General features: G+C 42.8%; 2 protein-coding genes across 2 annotated transcripts in view; both read right to left on the bottom strand.

Annotated features, from left to right (window-relative positions):
• LOC121080760 (netrin receptor DCC-like) overlaps nucleotides 1-19,102 on the bottom strand; it is a 46,699-nt gene extending 27,597 nt beyond the window's left edge. Inside the window, exons 1-2 of the mRNA XM_040578883.1 lie at nucleotides 19,000-19,102; nucleotides 13,818-14,012 (exon numbers count right to left, since the gene is read on the bottom strand). Coding sequence (XP_040434817.1) covers nucleotides 13,818-14,012; nucleotides 19,000-19,069 — 265 coding nt within the window. The 5' untranslated portion in view covers nucleotides 19,070-19,102. The remainder of the gene's footprint in view (nucleotides 1-13,817; nucleotides 14,013-18,999) is intronic.
• A 1,901-nt stretch (nucleotides 19,103-21,003) lies between these two features.
• Nucleotides 21,004-22,211, bottom strand: part of LOC121080759 (netrin receptor DCC-like) — a 253,382-nt gene continuing 252,174 nt past the window's right edge. Inside the window, exons 12-13 of the mRNA XM_040578882.1 lie at nucleotides 21,652-21,793; nucleotides 21,004-21,035 (exon numbers count right to left, since the gene is read on the bottom strand). Of these exons, the coding sequence (XP_040434816.1) occupies nucleotides 21,004-21,035; nucleotides 21,652-21,793 (174 nt within the window). The remainder of the gene's footprint in view (nucleotides 21,036-21,651; nucleotides 21,794-22,211) is intronic.

Below are 22,211 nucleotides of genomic sequence, written 5' to 3'. Positions count from 1 at the left end.
AGCATGATTAATACTATTACAGTGAATCTGAAATGAGTAAATAATCTTTAAGTACTTATTGCATATTGTTACTAATATTCTTGCCACCCACACACTTTGTACTCGATTTTACGTCCAGAAGAAAAACTGACATATTTGTTTAATATTCAGGTGATTTCCGCGCTTCTATCGCAAGGGACCTAAAGTTTAAAAATTACCAAATGAATGACTGGTGCATTAATAACTCTCTGCACTAAGTATTGTACGGTTATTAATTCAGTTGGTACTCACAGTAATATCATTAGTCATAAGGAAATTATTTTGTATTCACAGAGGTGTAGTATATATTTTTGTATGATTTCCACTATATATTAGCATACTACTTTTAATTTCTAATTTCACTAAGTGTTGTAACTCTCCAGATTCCCCACGAATATTTATTTATTGAGCCGTGAAATCGTGATTTAGCTGCGAGTCTAAGAATGTCACATACAGTAGTTTCTGCAGAAGAAAAAGAAATCCATAGGCTAGACCAGCTCCATCTCACTCCCACCCATGTCCCGGCTGTTGCGTGTATTTAGGAGCATTTAGTTTATAAGGGCCAAGTTTATAAAGTTTATAAAGTGACCACGGAGACAAGTGCCTCTGTAGAGCAATCCAGCCCATCCTACTATCGGTATTTAAGAAACAGAAGATGAATCAGCCCCTAAGGGTCGGTACGTATCGCCGCTAATTATGGCCAGAGCAGAGATGTCTGGCCTCCACTCGGCTTCACTTTTAAATAATGACACATTAATCAGAAAAGAATGTCATCCTGAACACTGATTTTTTAAATGTGAAAGATCACTCGAGAAACCTGATTCTAGAAATTACTGTCCAACCCCCCAAAACCCCATAGAACTGTCACGTCTAATCAAAATACATGGTGAATTCCCAGTAATGAATAAGCAAAGTGAGTGATTTACTATTAATTTGATCATGAAAAATATACTCACAGAAACTGATAAATTAGGTGGGAAAATGTGGTAAGTTCATGGAAAATTTAAAAATGGTGACTCTGTAGCACATACTTCATTACAACTGCCCATACAGCACAATATATAGTCTATCAAATTTTATAAATTGAACCGACTGACACATGATTTATGTTTATAACTAGGCTGGGTAAGGTTACATTTGCAAAAATGAGCGATGATTGGGATAAGAATGCGATCTGTAGCTTTCTGTTAAAAACATGAAAAATTCAGGTGGTTAATTTGAGCTGCTGCTAACTGGAGCGATAAATAATTGCTTGAGCCTCCCCCTAGATAAGAGGGAAAAGGCAATTTGCCACGGTACAGTGTGTGAGCACAGTATTGGAGTTCAGTTTAGTCCGATACAGTGCAAAAGCGGAGAAGCACTAGTATTATCATGGGGCAGACAGTTGCTTTTCGTACTCTTATTGTCTATTAATAATACTTACGGGGTCACTCTGGTGCTCTTTTTGGGAAAATGCCACTGACTGGAGTGGGAGTTCAAACGAGGAAAGCTTTTCAGTGTAAACCTACTAATCAGAGCAGCAGCTAATGGAACACAAGGGTTCTTAGCACTCCCAGCAGAAACGCCCCAAAGAAACCCAATTGCAATGCAGCTGCAAGAATTCAGAGCGAAATTCTGATAGTTTTTTCTCCACCGACTCCCATTAATCACAGTGAGGAACACAACTCCTAACAATGATGTTACCATTTGTATTTGCTATTCTGCAGTAGAAGGCTAGTTTTGCTTTTTTTTTTTTTTTTTTTTTTTTTTTTCCTGGAAGAAAAAATCTCTTCTTGCCTTGGAAGAAGCTGAGCAAAGAATTCAGCTTTTATTAGAGCATCACCCAAGGATTGCCATGTCAGTACTGGTGTGCAACATGCCCTGGAAATAAAGTTGTGTTGTGCAGTTCAACTTGGGGTGGGGAAAAAAGAACAAGAAGTCCAAACTGAACATGAACAGAAATTATTTTTTTACTGACAGATGTGGTTACGGGAAAGCAAATAATCAGCAAATACCAACTCTATTCAAGATATACCCCAGTTCTTTTCTTCTTAACGAGGGTAAAATTGTGATATCTTACAGTCAATACATGGGGTCTTTTGACAGATCTTGAGCTTTCACGTCTAATTTCATTTTCTCTTTAAACTATAAATATAAAATAAATGCTTGACCACGAGATGTGAACACCAATCCAAGGAAAGCTCCTTGCCTTTAAACTACTGTCTCGGAAAGAGGGTAGAGCACACAGCTGACTTTCCAGATCAGCTCCCTTCTCCCTCAAATAAAAATTCATGCTCAAGCCCTTGTTCTCACTTCCCATTTTAACCACTCCCTGACATGAGGGACCTGCAGAATGCTCTACGGGAACCAACTGTACAGAGCTGAAGCTAAGATGGGGTGTCCTGATCATAACGACAGTGCTGCTCAACCCCTTCACGCCACTCAGAGCTCCTGCCTTTGCACTTCAGAACAGCTGGATTTCTTCTACTGCAATGTAGCGAATACAACAGCAATAAAGGTAAGTAATCTGCTCATTAATCTTCTCCTGATGCCTTTACCGGTGCCTTTCCTGATCCTCACCGACAGCGAAGTAGCAGTTCATTGAGCTTTCCTTTCAGTCTGCTTGAGCATCCGTGTGAGTCTGAGTACAGCATTCCAACATGCCCATGCTGCCACAGCTTGCTGCGGAGGAAAGCTCGCAGCTTTTGTGCCCTTTTTTTTTTCTTTTTTTTTTTTTTTTTCCTTTCACCCATTATTAAGCTCTTTTTTAACTGTAGACTCCTGAAGTCTACCCTTGGGATGGCAGACAGGAGTAAGGTATCCACCATGAGGAGCTACAGCTTCCCTGTAGACCAAGTAGGAACAAAGATATCTTGTCAAAACTGATGGGGTCTGGCAATATCCTGCAGTAAAAGGACAGGGCAGGGACTGTAGCAAGAGAAATTCCTATTAGTTATTAGAAAAAAAAAAATAAAACTGAGGGCTGTCAAGTGCTGAGGCAGGGGCCCAGAGTGGCTGCGGAAGACCCATCCATGAAGGTGCTCCCAAGTCCCCTGCACATGATGCTGGCATCACCCAGAGCTTCCTTCAAAGCTGGCCCTGCTTGAACAAAGACTTGGCCCATCCGACTTGAGGGATCCCTTCCAACCTAAGTCATTCTGTGCTAATCAATATCTGCTCACACAGGCGGGGTGAGAGCAGAAGCCTGGCTTTGGTACCCAGCTGAGGAAGCTCTAAGCCAGCTGCTGATGCAGGACCCTTCCGTCTTCCCTGTTGCTGTCACCTCTTGCTTCTCCAAAAGCATACTGACTCCCCTTTCTCAGCAACGAAAGGAGTGCAAACACAAATGCTAGATTTTGTCGGAAGCAGAGTAACATCTGCAGGAAACGCCCTGTTAAAAAAGGTCTTTGAGAGAATTATGTCCATGCCCTGTGTGTCCTGCCATTGACACTGATGCTGAAAGGCGCTCCAAAGGGCCAGGAAAGCCATCATTCACTGTTCTCTCAAAAAGCAGCCAGGGAACAGCCTCCTTTACTCCTGTCTGGGTTTGTGAAAACATCGCACCTAGTAATCAATAGCACCAGTGATCAGTTCCTAGCCCTAGTAATGTTAGTTTGTTTCCAAGAGAAAGGTAATCTACCTACCCGACAATTGTCCACCTGAAGCATAAACTCTGCAGACAAGAGTTATTGAATTCTGAGACATCAAGAGAGAAAAGCACCCCCAACACTGCGGTCAGATGTCACACAAATGCCCCCCTCTTCCCCCCCCCCCCCCGCCCCCCCCCCCCCCCCCCCCGCCCCCCCGCACCATTAAGAACCCCAAGCACAGTTCATAATCGAGTTTTCAACTCACAGTGCCACAAGAAACAGCCCCAACCAGGCAGAGACCCGGCTCAGAAGGAGTCCGAGGGGTTTCTCTGCAAATTCGGGAGGAATCCCTTTCACCAGAGAGGGTGCTTGGGTCAGACCCTGAAGGAAACCTTCTGCATTCAGCAGACTGCTAAATAAATCTGTGCTCTGAGAGCAGCAGTGTTTGGGCTAGTCAGATATCCAGGCATAGTAAACCACGCCATGTGTGGCATTAGAGCATTAGCAGGGTCTCACCTGGGGGTCGGATGCCTGGAGGTGATTTGGCCACCTCTGTTATCCTCCAGCAACAGACCGCACACCATCACCCAAAAAGAAAGGCGCCCGCACTCTGATTTTCCAAATATTCCCCGGGCACCTAACAGCCAGCCGACTAAACTCCATTAAAAGAAACAACAGGTGATGTATTCCACCTCCCGGACCACATACACCTGGGCTGGAGGACAAAGCTTAGAAGCAGATTTTAGCACAATCTAGGGAAACGATATCCACACTTTAAAAAAAAAAAAAAAAAAAAAAAAAAAAAGGTATCTTTTAATCATATTAGTAAACGTAACTAGAAGTATTGCAGTAGAATAGACTATCATGATGAAATTAACAAATTTTCTCCTATGTTGTCACCTAGAAAACCACAGCTTTATTTTATTTCTTCTAGACACTTTGTACACTTTGCACATCAGCTGCATTTCAGTGGAGGAGGAGGAGATGATTTCTGTGATGTTACTTCATCAAAGGTATCAGGTAACTTGGGAAGGAGTCACTATCAGAAAGCCTAAATTGGGTAATAAAGAGCTCATGGATTGCTTTCAATAAAATAAGTATCCTTTAACACAACCAAATTTACATCTTCTGGTAAGCTGAATAATCCATAATAACAGAGAAGAACTTTGTTCAATTAAGTTAAACTTACCAAATGCAGTAAAATTCCAGAATACATTTTCCAAGATGACAGAGGATGATATCTCCTGGTATCTCCTCTGTGAATGGAAAGCCCAAACTGCACATAATGGAACTTTGGCACATTTTTCCCATGCCATTCATCCAATGTTCGTTCAAAGTCACCTAATAAGCACCAGGAGTCCTAGTATGTCCTGAAAATCAATTCCTTCTGCTAAGGATCCAAAAAAGCAATGCAGATTGCTGATTGAGGCATCAAAATCAGAAACTTCTGGCCCGGGATAGTTCCCACCTGAGTGCTAAAGCACAATTTAGATAACGATGTGCCTCACAGTTCTGGGGGTGCCTGGGTATTTATAGGTGCTCTGGCCGATTCTGGAAACATTTAACTTCTAAAACACTAGGGAAAGTGTCTAACAGAGCTAAGGGAATTTACCATAAGAATCTGTTCAGTGCTTTTATTTTAATGTAGTTCAGGAGAGGAACAGCAGGTCTGTATTAAAAATTGTTTTTAAGATGTCATCTCATCATGTGTTATGCCTGCTTACTGATTTCTTTCGTGAGCTATGTCCTGTACGCATTATAACAAAAAAAAAAAAGAAAAAAATTTTTTTTTAAGCAAAGACTGCAATTTGAACACACTTAGAAACAGGTCTTGCCTCCTGCGGAGATGTGAACCTTTACAACTCCCGTGGTGCATTGCAAGCTCAGTGTACTCTGTGTCGGTAGGGATGTGAGACAACAAAAAAATCCCAATGCGTATCACATACATTTGCTACTGATGTTACAAATGCAGCCAAACTCAGGGAAAGTAAAGTAGTGTAGCAGAAAATGAAGTGTAAGACATATGGACAAATGAATAAAAAATGAATAGCCATGACTCAAGATGCTTCCAGAGGAAATGCTGTTAATGCACCAGGAGGGTTGCACCAGGTGCATGGGCAAGGCTTCCTCAGGCACTCATACGCAAAAATAACAATGCAAGTTGCACCATGAGGAAAGGTTGCATTTTCCTTTGGGAAAAGTAAGTCTTTCAGCCAAGCGAATATGCATCTGTAAGCCCGGGTCACTCAGCTGTTTTGATCTCCTTGGCATCCACGACTGAGAGATCAGTGACACTCCAGAAGGCAGAGTGTCGTATCTGTCCTCTTCCCAGGAAAATCAGCCTTGCTACAAAGCTTCCTTTTGTTTTTTTGGTAGAGGAATGAACATAAAGGAAAAAAAATACTCTTGGCTATCTGTATTATTCATATTATAACTTGGGATTAAGGGTCATTCTTAGGCATTCTGTTCTTTACCGACGAAGGAGGGAAATATTCAGCATTTTCTGTTCCATCTGCTGTCAATCGGAACCCAAACACTTTGTCAGGGCAGCCTGCTTAGCTGGCTTTTAACACGAGGACACTCTTAAAACCCACACTGTGTGTGGGAGTTGTGCGAGAGCCGTTTGCAATGTAAATAATGCAGGGATCACAAACTGACCCTTTGCCTGGGAGCCATTTCCCCGTACTCTGTAAGAAAGCAAAGTCAGGGAGAAATGAAAGAAAATTGTTGCAAGGAAGTATTTGCAAAAATGGCAGCATTACTTTAAATGACAATCAGTTTTCAAAGGGAAGAAAGAAAATGAACAATCCCTGGAGTCTCAAAGTGCCTTTACTTGTTAATGTTGTGCTTTAATGTGATCTATGAGGGAAACAGTGAGATGCATAAAATTTAACATATTTTTGTTTGATTTTCACTGCTCCGCTTTGTAATAGAAAAGCAAAGGGAAGAAAACAACCCAAAACTACATTCAAAAAGCTTTTTTGTTCCTTTTCATGTCTTTGTTATAATCCACAACTGTCATCTGCAAAGATTAAAGCAAATGAAGAAAATTCTTTCTCTCCCTTTGCAATAAAATAAAATGTATTTTTGCCTCATCTATGCAGAAGGGTCAAATTTAATCCAATCCGTAGTAACGATGCAGGTGAATTAGACGGAACCCTTCGTATTCCTACTGCTATGGTTGTTTAAAATACAAATTCAGCTCAGAAACCTTTATCTTCACTTCTTGTCACTAGCAACTGTCGATTGTTAAGAGGTAGTAACTGTGAAAACTCTTCGCTAGGTTTTGCTGCAGATGATGCACTTTCCTTTCAGTGCTGGCCAGGAGGATCAAAGGTTACAGTTAATCACAGACTGACAGCATGGTTTGGGTCGGGAGGGACCTCAAAGCCCCCCCGGCCACCCCCTGCACCTCCCCCCAGCCCAGGTGGGTCCCAGCCCCAGCCTGGCCGTGGGCACTGCCGGGGACGGGGCACCCACAGCTGCCCCGGGCAGCCTCTGCCGGCGCCTCCCACCCTCACAGGGAGCAATTCCTTCCCAGTACCCAGGATAAATGTCCCCTCTTCCAGTGTAAACCCATTCCCCCTTGTCCTATCGCTACAGGCCCTGGTACAAAGCCCCTCTCCACCTTCCCTGTCAGCTCCTTTAGGTGCTGGAAGGTGCTCAAAGGTCTCCCTGGAGCCTTCTCCAGGCTGAACCACCCCAGCTCTCCCAGCCGGTCCCCACAGCAGAGATGCTCCAGCCCCAGGTAACCCCATGGCCTCCTCTGGCCCCGCTCCAGCAGGTCCATGTCCTCCCTGTGCTGAGGACCCCCGAGCTGGACGCAGCGCTGCAGGGGGGTCTCACCAGAGCGGGGCAGAGCCCTCTCCCTTGACTGGCGGCCACGCTGCCCAGGATGCAGCCCAGGGCACGGGGGGCTTTTTGGGCTGCGAGCGCACATCGCTGGGTCAAATCCAGCTTCTCATCCACCAGCACCCCCAAGTCCTTCTGCCTGGGGCTGCTCCAAATCCATTCTCTGCCCAGCTGTATCTGTGCTTGGGGTTGCCCTGACCCCAACCTTGCACTTGGCCTTGTTGATCTTCATGAGGTCTACAATGGCCCACCTCTCCAAGCCTGTCCAGGTCCCTCTGGATGGCATCCCTTCCCTCTGGCGCGTCAACCACACCACACAGCTTGGTGTCATCAGCAGACTTGCTGAGGGTGTGCTTGAACGATCCCACTGCCCATGTCACCAACGAAGACGTTAAACAGCACTGGTCCCAGTACTGACTCCTGAGGAATACCACTTGTCACTGGTCTCCACTGAGCATTGAGCCATTGACCACAATGGAGTGTGACCATCCAGCCAATTCCTTAACCACTGAGCAGTCCCTCCATCAGATCCACATCTCCCCAGCTTACAGACAAGGATGTTGTGCGGGACAGCACAAAATGTTTTGCACAGGTCCAGGAAGGTGACTTTTCAGTTGCTCTTCCCTTATCCACCAATGCTAGAACCCCATCTCAGAAGGCCAACAAATTTGTCAGGCATCATTAAAAAGACGCATGAAAATAATATTTCAAGACGTGCACTCCAGCTTCTCAATCAGACTCTTTCAAGAGGGAGCACACGAACTCCTGCGTGCTCGGGGAGATGAAAAGTCACTTTTTCCTAGGTCACATCAAGGCAATGGTACTTAAAAAGCTCTTTCTAAAATTACGCCTTGTTCTCCTCACACACGTAAGGGAGCAGGAAGGGATGGGCTCTGAAGAAGAAAATCCACGTTTCTGTAAGACTCTGGAACTTGGTACAGCTTTCCCATCATATTTCGTTTTTAAATGGTCTGAATATCTGTGAAATACTCATTTTTATGCACATATTTCTCCTGGAAAGACCTAAGGCATTTTACAGATGCAAGTATTATTATGGATGCCAGAGGAATTATCTTATCTGATCAGCTTAAAACTGAGGCTGAGGTTTTCAAAACTGCATCTCTCTGTTTCCACTCGTGTGATGCAAACCCCATGTCAACAGCGGCAGAATTATTCTATTGTTACTATTCAAATGCTTTTTTTACAGCACTTTTGCTGTTGGGATGTCAGTAACATAGAGCAAAGGCAGAGGCCACCGTGCAGTACCGGGAGGCTAATGGTCATCCTCCGGGTCTCCTTATGCCCAGCCCACTCTCCTTCTCATGCCAGCCTCCTACCTACATCCCTTCTTCCAGGAAGCTATCAAAATATCCCAGAATGAGTTATCAAAATATCCCAGAATGACGTAATAATATTGTTAACTTATTGGAATATGCTACAATAAAGTTACCGTCGTTCCTTTTTCCAATCCATTAATTAAACCCACAGCTTTACGATCTACTAAAAGTGTTATGCAAATTAATACGGCTGCCATGGTGTTTCAGGTATTTTGGGGTTTCTGTTTGCATAATTAGTAAATGGAAATCTCCTTGACATAGTTCTTCCCTTTTCTTTTAAACTTTTATTTCGTGACTAAACTTTAACATAAAGCTCTGTGGACACGAGCCCAGTCAGTTTATTACTACACTTAACGTCTTCCGAGTTGGATCAGTACAGAAATTGTTATTTCTTATGCCTACAAGATCCAAATTGGCACCTGTGAATTTTCCAAGACTGTTAAAACCACCACTAACCAGCCAATAACCTTGCCATTTATAATGACAAGCAAAAAGTTGAAAGTATTAAAAAGAAAAAAAAAAAAAGAAAATGAAGTGGTTTACTAGAAGTGGTGTCTCCCATTAGAATTATTCATTTGAGAGTCAGTCAGGCACTGATTTCTCTGTCACAGCAAAGGCTGAGTGAGAGCAGGGGATGCTCACTCCTGAAATTTATGAGACTGACATAAAATATCTTTCATAGGCTGCAGACAGAAAATACAACAAATTCCTCACTGACAAAGCTGAAGTCTCTGGATATTCTTATATTCTTCTGCACCTGGGGAGAGTGTCTCCAAGGCAATATGACCACTCAGTCATAAGGAAATCACTCTAATTCATTCTAGAGTACAAGTGTTATCTCTATATAGTTGTATTCAAGATGATCATCACACAGAATAAAGTTCTCAATCACTATTATGAAAGACCGAGCACTTTTCTTCATGTTTTTGAAGTGACTTACTCAGCAGCTGAAGTGTACTACTCAGGTAAGTGCTGGTAACAGCTCAGGTACAGGCTGATTCAGGCATTAAAAAAGTTTGGCTTGAAGGAAGTAATCAATTAAGTACCTGAAACGCGATGCAAAGCTGCCATACGACTTGTGCTTATTGGTGCTACACTTACATCATCGATAGTAAGGGTAGGAACGAAAAAGGAGGCCACTCTGTGAGCGTGTAGGTCTCCATCCCTCCTGTATGGGTGTTCTCTGTAAGTAGATTGTCCATCACTTCCAAGCCTTGTTTCTTCCAGCAGAATTTATTTCGGATTACGAAGGTGCAATGAAGCGTCTAACAGGATTTCTAAAGAGACTTCAACATCTGACTCCCATCCCAAACCAGTAAGAACTACACAGAAAGAATTTCTCGTCTAGCATTAGCAGCAGATTGAAGGTGCAAAGACATTTGGAACTTCATCATCAGCTCCAGAATGGCACATCCTGAAGCGTAACAACGTACACCACGGCTACGTTACCGTTACAAACACCCACCGTGGTCAACAGGGAGAAACCCTCAGGTGACAGAGCTGCTGAATGGGTTGAACTATGTTAAGTATCGGAGGCTGGGTCAAATAAACAGTCCAGACAGTCGGATAGAGAGTTTGCCATTAGTTCCATCGCGTCACAACGCTTTCACCACCAAATGCTGACGTACCGCGTCCACAAGTGAAGCTACCACCTCCTCTACAACCTGGCCGCAGAGCAGGTAAACCAGCCCTGAGCTCAAAGCATGGGCTACGGCTTGTTTCTGACTCCACTTTCACGACAGCAAGAAGTAATTTAGGATTGAATTTTAGAATTATACATTTTTTTCTGCATAAAAATAGAAATTACAATGGACGCCTCTAGTGCCAGACATTTATACCACCGGTGCCCAACCATCCACCCGTGCTCATCAGGCATGTGTGGCGGCGGCCAGCAATGACCTGCAGCTGCACAAACAAGTCAGGGAAGGAGGAACAAAACCCACACAAATATCAGCAGGGGTAACTGCAGCCTTACGTACCCAATGAGCAGGAATTGCTACAGCAACCCTATCGCAACAGCCAGACAAAAGGGGATCACAAAGGCAGGAATTTCCAGGGCAACCGTATCGTGGATGCTGGGAAAGGAATAAAGCCATTGAGCCAGCCTGTTCGCTTCAACTTTCAATACCTACATGCATCCCTCTTCTAAATCTCTCAATTTTAAAGTCTTTGGGAAGATGTCCAGGAGGTGCTTTTGTGCACAGAGGAAAAAAAAAATAAAATAAAAAAAGTGTTCCCAGGGAAAAGATCAGGCATGCATGTACATGCACACATAAGGCATTGGGGTGTGTTGCATCCCTCCTCAACCCAGCACAGCGCTAATTTTAACTCAGGAGTTCGTTACCATCATTTCTTTCGGGACTACAGCACGAGTTTACAGAAGTAAAATAAAGCCCAGCGTGGACCTGGATTATTGGGTTTGGGCATCTGTGTGCGAAAATGGTGACTGGAAACGCGAGCCAGGCAGGATTTCTGACAGGCAGCTGATGTCAAACAAATCCGATTGCCCTTTAATGGAAGTCTCTACCGCTCCAGCATCTAAACGATACATAGGTTTGCAGTGTGCTTCGTAAGAGCATACAAAGGACCAATAAAAAGAACTGCAGGGAACCTCAAGAAGCTGCAAACCCCCAATTTTTTGGCGAGCTACATCACAGAGCAGATCGAGGCGAAGTGGGGCGACCTCTCTGCAGTCTCTAACGAGCCAGAGGAGAGAGGGGGAACCGAAAGGAAGCAATCACAGAAAGCCACGTGGATGAGGTCTTTGGAGGGGAGAGAAAACTCATTGAAGTTCACCATTTATTTACATATCAGACTTCATCGTTGCTTTTGCATATTACATTTAAGGTAGCGTTACTGCTCGGGCACAGGCTTCATAGGAAATTTTACAACAGGTGGGATGAGTTCATATAACAGCTAGGAAATATTTTTCCCCCTCATTCCTGCCAGCAGCACATTTTGACTCATAATCTTACTGAAAACAGTACTTTTATTAGGAAAAGAATTCCATCTCATCATTTTGTGTAATTTTCTTGTAATGGTTTCAAATAAAGTGGGTGAATAACGTAGGAAATGTTGGCAACTGTTCTAATTTTTAAAAAGCTTTCTCGGGGTCCTTGGTCACATCCCTCTGGGGTTCTTTTTCTGTAGGTATTCAAATGATGACATTTAATTAGCACAATTATTCATGGAAATTGATTTTCAAAGTTGTACGTTTGAACATTAAGAGAAGTCGAATTTCAAATGTGCATGTCAAGCTCTGTGACCAAAGTGCTTGCATCCTTACCCGGTTAGAGACCAGATGCATGAGGCTTATCTAGACAACGACAATTAAGTTACACTGGTCACATCTGGAATATTTGCAGTCAAACCAAAACAGGTACCATGAAAAGATATTTTCATTTTGAATAATCAATAACTTTCATGAAATCTGTTGGAGGGTGTTCAGCAAAAAAAACCCCAATTGATTTCATTGACTGACCTATTTATAAATAAACATTCGATACACTCAAAACAGTTTCTTGACATTTTCTAAATGTCTGAGTATTACTTCTGTAATTAAAGCATATTAAGTGAAACACCCTCCCTGACTTGCTGGACTTCTATGTACTTCTACCTGTGAGCACAGCCAAAAATATTTAATTTAATCCATAGAAACAATTCTGATAGCTGCACTATACCATCGGCTTTCCACAAACACCAAGCATCACTACCCTATGAGAAGGCTTTTGTATCTGCCAGTCATTTCTAGCGTATCTTCTACTTGACGGTAGTGGCTACCAGAGGTCCTGTGAGCAAATATACTCACTGGTCATTTCATACATGAAGAATAAGCACATTGGCTTTGATAGCTCTGTCCATGTAATTTTCTTTTCTAATACTTCTGGGTCAACAGTGGTGAAAGACTCAACTGAAAATTCATTAAAGATATGAAACAACTTAAAAGAGGCTTGGGAGAACTTAAATCCCTTTTGGAATTAAAAAAAATATTTTGCATTTAACCCCCTCCATTAGTTATTAGACACGCACATTCATTAGTAATAGCTTTTATCTTTATATTCTACACAATTTCTTCCATATTCCAGCCAGGCATCTTTCTGTTTTGCATAATAACTTCACACTTGCACCAAACAGTATCAAACCTGCCTTTTCCTGTAGAACGCACTGAATATCTGGGAGCGTTTATGCATGCCTCTTGGCGAACACCTCCATCACGACATCAGACATTTGGACAGAGAGAAGCTGTTTGACGAAGTTGGAGTAAAACCAGTTTATTTTACTCCCCGGGTTCCCCAAAGGAAACAGCAAAAAGGCTGGACAATGCCGTTGCACGGTGCTACAAATCACACGTTCCAACTCAAAGCATCCTCGAACATTGGAGTTCTGGCCCAAACAACTTACCAAGCTAATGAATCTTCCTGTAATAGCTCATCGTTGCCTGATTACAAAGCAGAAAACTTACCATTTTTACCTGGAATAAAAGCGCTAAAGAAGTAACGACAAGGAAACCATTATACTTCTTGACATCCTTTAAACTCTGAACCGTTTTCCCAGGGCTCAGAGAACGGCCCATCACCACTGGAAGGATCCAGGTCCCCGTGTACCATGCTGAGAATTTAGATGAACTGTTGGAGAGGCTGTGCCATGAATAATGAATAACACCCTCTCTCTCTCGACACATTTTGACAGACACAAAATAGGAGTTTCGAGATTGCCATTAAATTCAAACCCAGGAGGGCCAGCCCCAGGAATAACATCTTTAAGGTTCAGCTCTCTGCACAAGTGGGAGTCAGTATTAGGGGCACATGACTTAATAAGATCTCCTGAATCAAATGAAGATTTGATCAGAGAGATTTCACATGTTTGAGAGTATCCAGTGTTTTGAAGGTAAGAGCAACCAGGAAAGGGAATGCAGAAACAGTCTAAGAAAGCAACACGTAAAGGAAGCACCAGTCATAGCCTGAAAATAAACGTACAAAAGCAGCGGAACCTCAAAGGAACCTCTTCTCATGAAATGAAATGAATGAAAACACTTACTTACCCAAATTTTCAATGGAATAATAACGCTGTTTGCTGTCCACCCGCACGGTCTCAGCGTACGGACTGCCTACACCGTAGCCAATGATGTACCCGCGGACGACAATGTTCGGGTTCAGCGGTGGAGTCCAGCTCATGACGATGCTTGTTGTCAAGGGCCTGACATGAAGAGAGCTTGGCTGGTCAGGAACCTGAGATTCTGGGATGTGAGAAAAAAAAAAAAAAAAGAAGTATAAATTAATATTCTACTCAAGGTTTGCATTTAGATGAAAACATTTGCACAAAAAAATCCCCAAGCAGGTACCCCAGAGTTACATGCAGAGCTTACATGCAATTTCGTGTGAGCTACATCCTTCCCTTCCAAGAGCACCGATACGCCTCTCCCTAGTTTAAATGGAGCATCTCCTAGCGCTTTCCACCGTTAGCACAAGGCTAGGAGTGATTTAAAATGATGCAGGAAAATGAAAGATGACCTGCAAAAGAATTCCCGGGAAGACAACTTTTCTTTTCCCTGGTCTATTTGCAAGTTCAGCAGGATCCTGACAGCTGAGTGCGTGAGTTGTCCTGTGCTCACAGATTATTTAACGAGAAGGTTTACTTTGTTAGCAATGTACTAGTACATCCTGACAATGATCTGTCTCTTTCCCAAGAAAACAAGAAGTGAATTTAACTCTCGTACATGCATCTCTTGCTTTGAAGCTGCTTTAAATCATACACCGACATTTCACAAATGAAATAACCAAAATGAGATATTTTATTTACAGGTGTTCCTACAAGTAGTAATTAAGCACTTGGAGTCTGTTTCCCCTTCTACAAGCCTAATTTTACTGTAAAGGTTAGATGACTAAATGCCTTTTGTTTGAGTTTACTCGATAACTACCATATCACAAGTCTCTTCAGAGGAGCTGCACAGTAGCTTGTCTTTTTGAGAGCAGAAAGAAGACAAGTTACTATTTTTCCCCGATAAAAAGGCTTGCAATATAATAGATGAAAGCTTACACAGAAGGCAACAAGGACAGGGTAGAAAAAACAGACTATAAAACGAGGTAAACTCCAACAAAAGACACTTTGCAGTTGTGAAGCATTCCCACTGTAAACCTTGGAAAAAGGTAATGAAAAGAAGAATTAACACTTTTCAATAACCAGTGCCATAGATGCGTCCTTGGTGTTTTAAGGGCTTTCAGATGAATTCCGATGAACGCATTAGAGCACTCTGAAAACCTGTTGCACCTTCAGGGAATTCCGCTTTGTACATTACCGCTCTGAAACACCTAGCCACTTTGGACGTCCTTTGCCCTCAACTCCTTGAAACTGCAAAGCATGGGTCAAAGAAAATTCACTGAAAAGCAGCTACTCACAAAAAGAAAGAGATTGCACCAGCAGTGCCACTGCAAGTCAGGGAAAGTTGCCGTTTCCCCCAACTCCATTCCCAAACTTTGTTTTAATGCCCAAGCAAAAGTTACGTGAGCAGCTACTCTTGAGCAGTGCTGTTTGAAAAACAAATGACAGAAGCATTTTTTGCAAGCCTCAGAGAGAAAATAACAACTTAATGCCTTGAAATGAGAAGCTGGATAACACGGCAACACCGCAATTCCTCGAACTTTCTAAAGCCAGCAATTCTCAGGCAGCAAAGGAGATCAGAAGCATTCAAGGAATCGATTGCCTTCAGATGATGATTTTTACATCTGACACAACACAGAGATTTTAACTGCAGTACAGATACCTCTAGGCAGCCATTTAGGTTAAAACTACTTTATTCAAACACTTCATATTCTTTCTTTCAAACAATTCCATTACGCGAGTCATGCATTTCAGAGCTACATCATGATGTCTTGTTTCAAAAAGCAAAAGGCAGGTTAACTTCTTGGACCTTTCTTGTGAATTAAGTCTCTCAAATGAAGCTGGGCTGGAAAACATTTTGAACTGTTCTTTGAATATTGAAGCTTCCTAAACACAACTATTTTTTGAAGATGCCTTTTATTTTATTTTTTTTTTTTGCTTCACTTTTCTGTATAAAGCAATTTTAATTACACTATCTTTAGCTCTACTTTCAAATGTATCCTGGGAAAAAAAACATTTTCCTTATTCTGAAACAGCACTGAATTTTAGAATTTGTGTCATGTAGTTCAGATCCCAAAGCACAAAGTTAAATGTCAGAAGCAACTATTCCACCCACCCACCCCCCAAACAACATATTTTTTGGATCCCTTTACAACGAAGCACATTTTCCGCAGTATGGGCTTCTGCCAAACACAACGCACAGCCAACCATCTAAATCCATAAATACTTCAGGAAACTGGACCATTCAGCCTTTGGATGGCTCTGCTGGTTTTCAGTGTCCCAGCACTTGGATATCCAGGAGAAGAGCTCTTTATCAAAACATACATCCCATATTTCTGCTTCCTTTGCTGGGCCATGTCCTTGCCATTCCAGACGAACACGTTCACTTCTGTTTCTCCTGGGTGTAAATATGATGCCAGAACCAGTTCTGAGAAGCAGCCTTGAGAGCCAGCAGGAATCTCCAAAAGGAATGCTACTACATGAAGTAAGTTCTTTATCTGAAGTCCCAAGTGAGCCAAATTTAGGGTGCCCCTCTTAACTACACCAGGAGTCCAGCACCGGCTCCCACGCAGGGGCACCTCTGGGCACCTGTCAGCCACGGGGAGACACGAGCTGTGGGTGCCCACCAGCCCCTGGCACACAGGACAGCTCCCCAGCGGATCGACCCACCAAACCAGATTCCTTGGCGCTGCATTCCTTACTCTCTCCCTTAGGAACACCTGGGCTCCCAGGAAAGGGGAGCTGAGGCTCCATGTCACTGCCTGGTGTGCCACCTCCTCCGGGGTGCCACACTGCCCACGCGTGCCTCCCAGCCCTTCGCTGGGTGTGTGGGTGACAGCGTCAGTGCCCACGCCTTCCATCCTGGGAATACTGCACTCAGCGCTAGTCAAAGCTCCCTAATTCCACTGCCAACCTTGACAGATGCTTTACATCTGGGTCACTTTAGCCATTTCCTCAGCCATTCAAAGATGTACGTTTCACAAAATCAAGGTACTTTCTACTCATCCCGTATTTCCTGAATCACTTTTCAAGAGAAATTACAGTATGAATAACAATCTGGCTTGTCATGCTCTTAAAGCACTAATTTAGAGCTGAAGCTGAACTGTATCGCTACCTAATATGTATAACAGCTTCCATCTGTTCAATGCAGTAATGAGAAACCAAGCATCCTAAACCCATTTTCCTGGAGGATACCTTTGCTAAGTTGATCAGAGATTCTCTTGCATCCTTGCTCAAGCTATTTAAAACAGACCCTTCAGGGAAAGCGTTGCTTTCTGTATTTTTTTTTTTCTTATTAAAGGATAAAATTTGAGGCTTAAGATAAATATTTAAAACCTTCCCAGCTGTCAGTAAAGGAACGCGAGCTTTCTAGGGAACCTTGAAGAAGCAGCTCTGTTTGGATTTCTAATCACTTAAAAAAAAAAAGACACTAATTAAAATGAATATCTGTTGGGAGTTGACGCTGTTCTCAAGGATAGCATTCGTCTTCGTGTTGCTGATACCAAAAAGGCTTCCAGCGAAAGAACCTGCATTTGCCACAGCTGCAGAGAGGGAATTGCAGTTACCAGCCCGTGCTCCAGCCCTTCCCTGGTTAGCTGACACTTGCAGGATGTGGTGTAACTGGTTTATCCAAGCATTTTTAGCTAGCACGCAACACGGTGCATTCCCAGCATCAGGCTGCTGCAGCTTGACGAGGATAATTCATTGGGACTGCAAATGCAAGCACATGGCAGCACAGTACCTGAACAAAACCGCTTTGCCCAGGTTTATTCACATGTACCCGCTTCCATCGTGCGTCTCCTGTGATGGCTCGATTAACCTCTTTACGTGCACATGTGTACGTGGGCACGGAAACTTCGAAAGAACGTAGTGTCTACTAAACACAAATCAAAACAAACACACTGAAATGCATTACTTTCTTTTTCCACACTGCGGTGCGTTCACAATTTCTCCCTTACTCCTGCCAGTGAAAAACGTTACACCTTCACAACAGCACTCCTCACAGTGCCATCCAGCCACGGCGTAATGAGAAAGAGAGCATCGAGCACCGTGGCGTGTCATCACTGTTGGTATAGTTACAAGGCGCCTAGAAGCATCACCTCTGCTTTAAAACCTTGATGAGAAACCGCAGGGACTGGGTCTCCCATTTTGCTTGCCATGCACCGTGGTCCCTCACAGTCTGCTGGAAAATTGCAGTTGGATATAGGGAAAGGCAGAAATTCTTCCATTTGCAAGATTTTGAGCTCCTAAGGAAATCCGGCCAGTCAAAAGAAAGGCACCATCAAGTAATATGGTGCATTTCAACTGATTATTTATTGATTCTTTCATCTGGTTTGCCTTTGATCCTTTTGAGGTGGTTTATTTTGTTTTAAAAAAATCATAGCAATTTTCATCAGTTTCCTTTTATTTTCTATTCATCTCCTTTCTACTACATATTCGCTTCTTAGGGATTGTCTGTAGTTTTGCCATGGCTTCCATCTGTCAGATTCTTTGTCCCATTTGATTTGCACTCTGCTTATTTTTTTTTTAGGTAGACTTTTTCATTACTCTCCTTTTATTCCTTTACTACTTCAAATATTCCAGTCATTTTATCTAACACTTTCATTCCAGTGTTTTTCTTCCCTTTTGTGCCAACATCAGCACTGATTTATACAGCCCACAGTTTCCAGGTATCTGCATCCCGTCATCTTTCACTAATTAGGCAGCTTCGCTGCCAACCTGCATTTCTAACATCTGCAAATAAAGGCTGGGAAACAGGATTCGACCTATTGGAAAATTTGCTTGGTGAATTGTTAGGCTTGTTGGCTTCAGCTTCATTGTTTCTTTGATTGATGCTGTTTATTATTTATGAAGTTACTGATTCACTCCGCTGTATTATTGCAAATCGCCAGGAGCTAAATTCTGGCAGGGAATTATTTCCATGAAGGTTTCTGACTCCTCGGTCCCGGTGACGACAGAGAAACATAACCCATGGCATATGGGACCCAGGAGCATTAAGAGAACATCTGCTGGTGAGTGTCTAGAGCCCAGGCATCCCACCCTAACCTGGGCTGGGGTGACAACCGCAGTGACATCCCTCAGCTAGAAGGCTTTGGGAGACAACCACTTGTAAAAGATGCATTTACCATCGAGATCGTTCTCAGGTGTCTCTGCTGTGTACCAGTCTGAGGAGGGTCCTGTCCCATTCACCGTCATGGCAGCCACCTGGAAACTGTACTGGCTTCCTTTCTCAAGTCCTGTTTAATTCAAACAAAACAAAACAAAACAGAAAAAAAAAGGCAAATAAAAATCATACAGAAAGGAGAAGACTAAGAAAGGAAATTAATGACGATACCAGAGTTTGCAACAGACTGAGTAAAATGAAATCTCTAGTAATAGTCCGTTGGATTTGCTACATGGAAGGAAATATATAGAAATACATATATATCTATATAAAACATATATACACATAAACCAGACATGCAGATATAGGCTTTAAGAATTGCATGAAGGCTGTACCGGCCCAGGACTAATTTTGGGTTGTCATTCCTGTTGGCTGTGTTCATACATACGTACAAAAATGAATGGAAGTCTGCTTAGTAAAGAAATGAAAAATTGTTTTGCATAACTAAGGCATTAATTACATGCTTAACCAAACCAGCTCGCAGCTTTTAACATGCAGGGAAAGGCAGGTATACACTCTCCTTCTGCATAAAATTTGCAGGTTAGGAACAAGGTTTGCAACTGAAGAGCATTTTGCTCTCCAGTGCTCCTGATTATCTTCAGAGCACACAGATCAGGAAAAAAACCAAACAAACAAACAACAAAAAAACCCCAAAAACCAAAAAACCAAAGTCTTATCAATATTGTGAAATAAGTACAAATTCAGAAAGAGATGTTTTCCCTCTGTGGCTAAAGCCACCAGAAAACTATTACAGCAGTGTTCCTGAACATGCCACAAGACTTCCAAGTCCCCGAGGGGGGGATATAGGTTTATCTTTTTCCTTAGTCTATACCGACCACGAAGCACAGGAAAAAAACATGTTTCATTTAATTGCAAACATTCTCTGGAGAACGCGCATAATTAAAAAAAAAAAAAAAAAAAAAAAAAAAAAAGCATTTTAACGTTTCGCTGACATGGAAGCCTATTCTAAAATTGATAGTGGCTATTTAAAAACCCACCTTGGAACTCTAAACTCGTTTGCTATTGCAGATGTTCTTACTAATCCTGTGAAGCACCTCCCTACCCAACAGCATTGCCACTACGATGTCAAGTGCCTCCGTGTTAATATTTAAAATGTACATTTAGAAGACCCATGGAGCTCAGTCTCCAGCAAGTGCAATATATGTGTGCGGAAAGTAGTAACAAGGTCTGGATATTTTCCTTCATTGCTTTCTCAAAATATGTATTCCCAAGCTCCGTTAAAAATAATAAAAAACCAAACAAAAAACCAAACAAAAACCCCAAAACACTTTAGGGGCTGCAGGGAGGGGAGGGCTGGGGCTGCCTGCAGCCCACACTCCCACCAGGGCTCCCCCAGCAATTTAAGCCCGGAATAATTCCAGTTAAGGCAAGACTTTGTCCAGGACGTGGGGATCTACCACAAGAGAGATTAATCTACTCTGCTCCGAGTGGCTTTAACCTCCTGCAGCCTTCCCCCCTCGCTGAGGGCACGATCCGCAGGGATCTGCAGGGATGGAGCTACGGAGGTCCCTGCCTTCGCTCTGGCACTTCGCATAGCTATGGCTTCTCCTCTAAGCCATCAGAGCAGCAGCGACTCAAAACATCTGAGCGGCTTCCACCATGATTTCTACTTGATCTGCCAGAAGACAGATCCTTTCCAACTTCCCGAACGTGCTCTGCACACTATCCCTCCCCAGAAAGTACTTGGCTGTCATGCAGCCACGAGTGATGAAGCCTTCACAAGGGGTCCCGGGGAGGGGGGTGTGTGTGTGTGTGTGTGTTTGGCCACGAGCCTAAGTGAGACGACCAAGATGAGATTTCAGTATTTAAGGTCTTGGTCATAAAAAAGCTCCCCTTTTGCTTTTATTTCAGGTTTTAATAAGATGCTGCTTTTCCTTCCAAACCAGCACGTGGTTATTATTTCTTCTGCAATATAAAATTATTTCTGATTCTCACAAACCACACTTTACACCTGGAAGTACATATAAAGTAGGTCATCTGAGGTACAATCGTCGTTATGCTGAATTCAGTAGCAAAGGTGCCACTGACTTTGACAAAGTTTAATTGTCCCCCTTGATGCTTCGGCTGCTTTCTCAGTTATGTCTTGGGCACAATGCAAGAACCCAGCTGAAATTCATTTTCACATACCAGAATTAACCACTACCCTTACGACCCTCACCTGGCTGCTTTCATTCTTCGCAATTATAGTTTCGCTATGATCTACTCTTGTCCTTTTTATTCTGTGAGGAGGTATTTTCCATTGAAAATCCAAGGAAATCGATAATTTTGCACCCAGAAGATAGATGATGTTGGCTGAGTGCTCAAAAAAAACCAAACCCCAACAACTGAGGCTTAAGATACAGGAGGCAAAAAATTCAGCTTCAAATTCATGAATGACAAAATCCAGGAGACAAACATATGGTAAAAATATTAAGGAAAAAATAGGTTTGGGAAAAAAAAAAAAAAAGCGCACCATAAAGGCTGTCTCTGTACAACACAATAAATGCCACCTGCCAGCAAAGAAATCAATGTTTCCTTGAAGTGCAAGTATATTTTATTCCCAAAGCATTTAATTCATCAAAACCTTGCAAGGCTGTACCATGTGAACACTGACCTGTGAACAAGTACCAGAGGTTGTTTGGCTCCAGTGTTTCAATCTCGCCCCTGCGGGTAGTCTTTCTATGTCGGATTTTATAGCCCGTAATAAATCCATTCTGAGTACCTGGCGGTGGAGGTGACCAGCTAACTTTGATGCTCTGTAACAGAAGAGATATTATTGTTGATTTCCCCCCTCCCCCCAAAGAAATAACAGAAATAAAGCACATTAAATGAAGGGGGGGGGGGGGGAAGGAGAAAGAAAAAGGCTATTTTTCTAATAGCAACATGTATTCAACTAAGCTGTTATTTTGGGAAGAAAACCAAACTGGATCTAGACACTTTCACAGTGGCGTAAAGCAAAGTGTACGTTCTCTAGCAGTGGATGGCTATACACACAATGGATGTATACAGAAAATTTTCTCCCTTTTCAGGAATTTTTCATTTCACCAGGTCACTGGAATACCTATGGCACTAGAAATACCAGCTCTGGCGTTGAGCAGACACTGCGGCTCATTTCGCTTTCCAGCCCCATGTGCCTCTTGTTGACAGTAGGATAGAGATCTCAGCCTGAGCAGC

Source organism: Falco naumanni, chromosome Z (genome assembly GCF_017639655.2).
Source record: "Falco naumanni isolate bFalNau1 chromosome Z, bFalNau1.pat, whole genome shotgun sequence".
Taxonomy (NCBI): domain Eukaryota; kingdom Metazoa; phylum Chordata; class Aves; order Falconiformes; family Falconidae; genus Falco; species Falco naumanni.
Note: the sequence above shows the minus strand (reverse complement) of the source record. Positions and strands in the feature narration are given on the sequence as shown.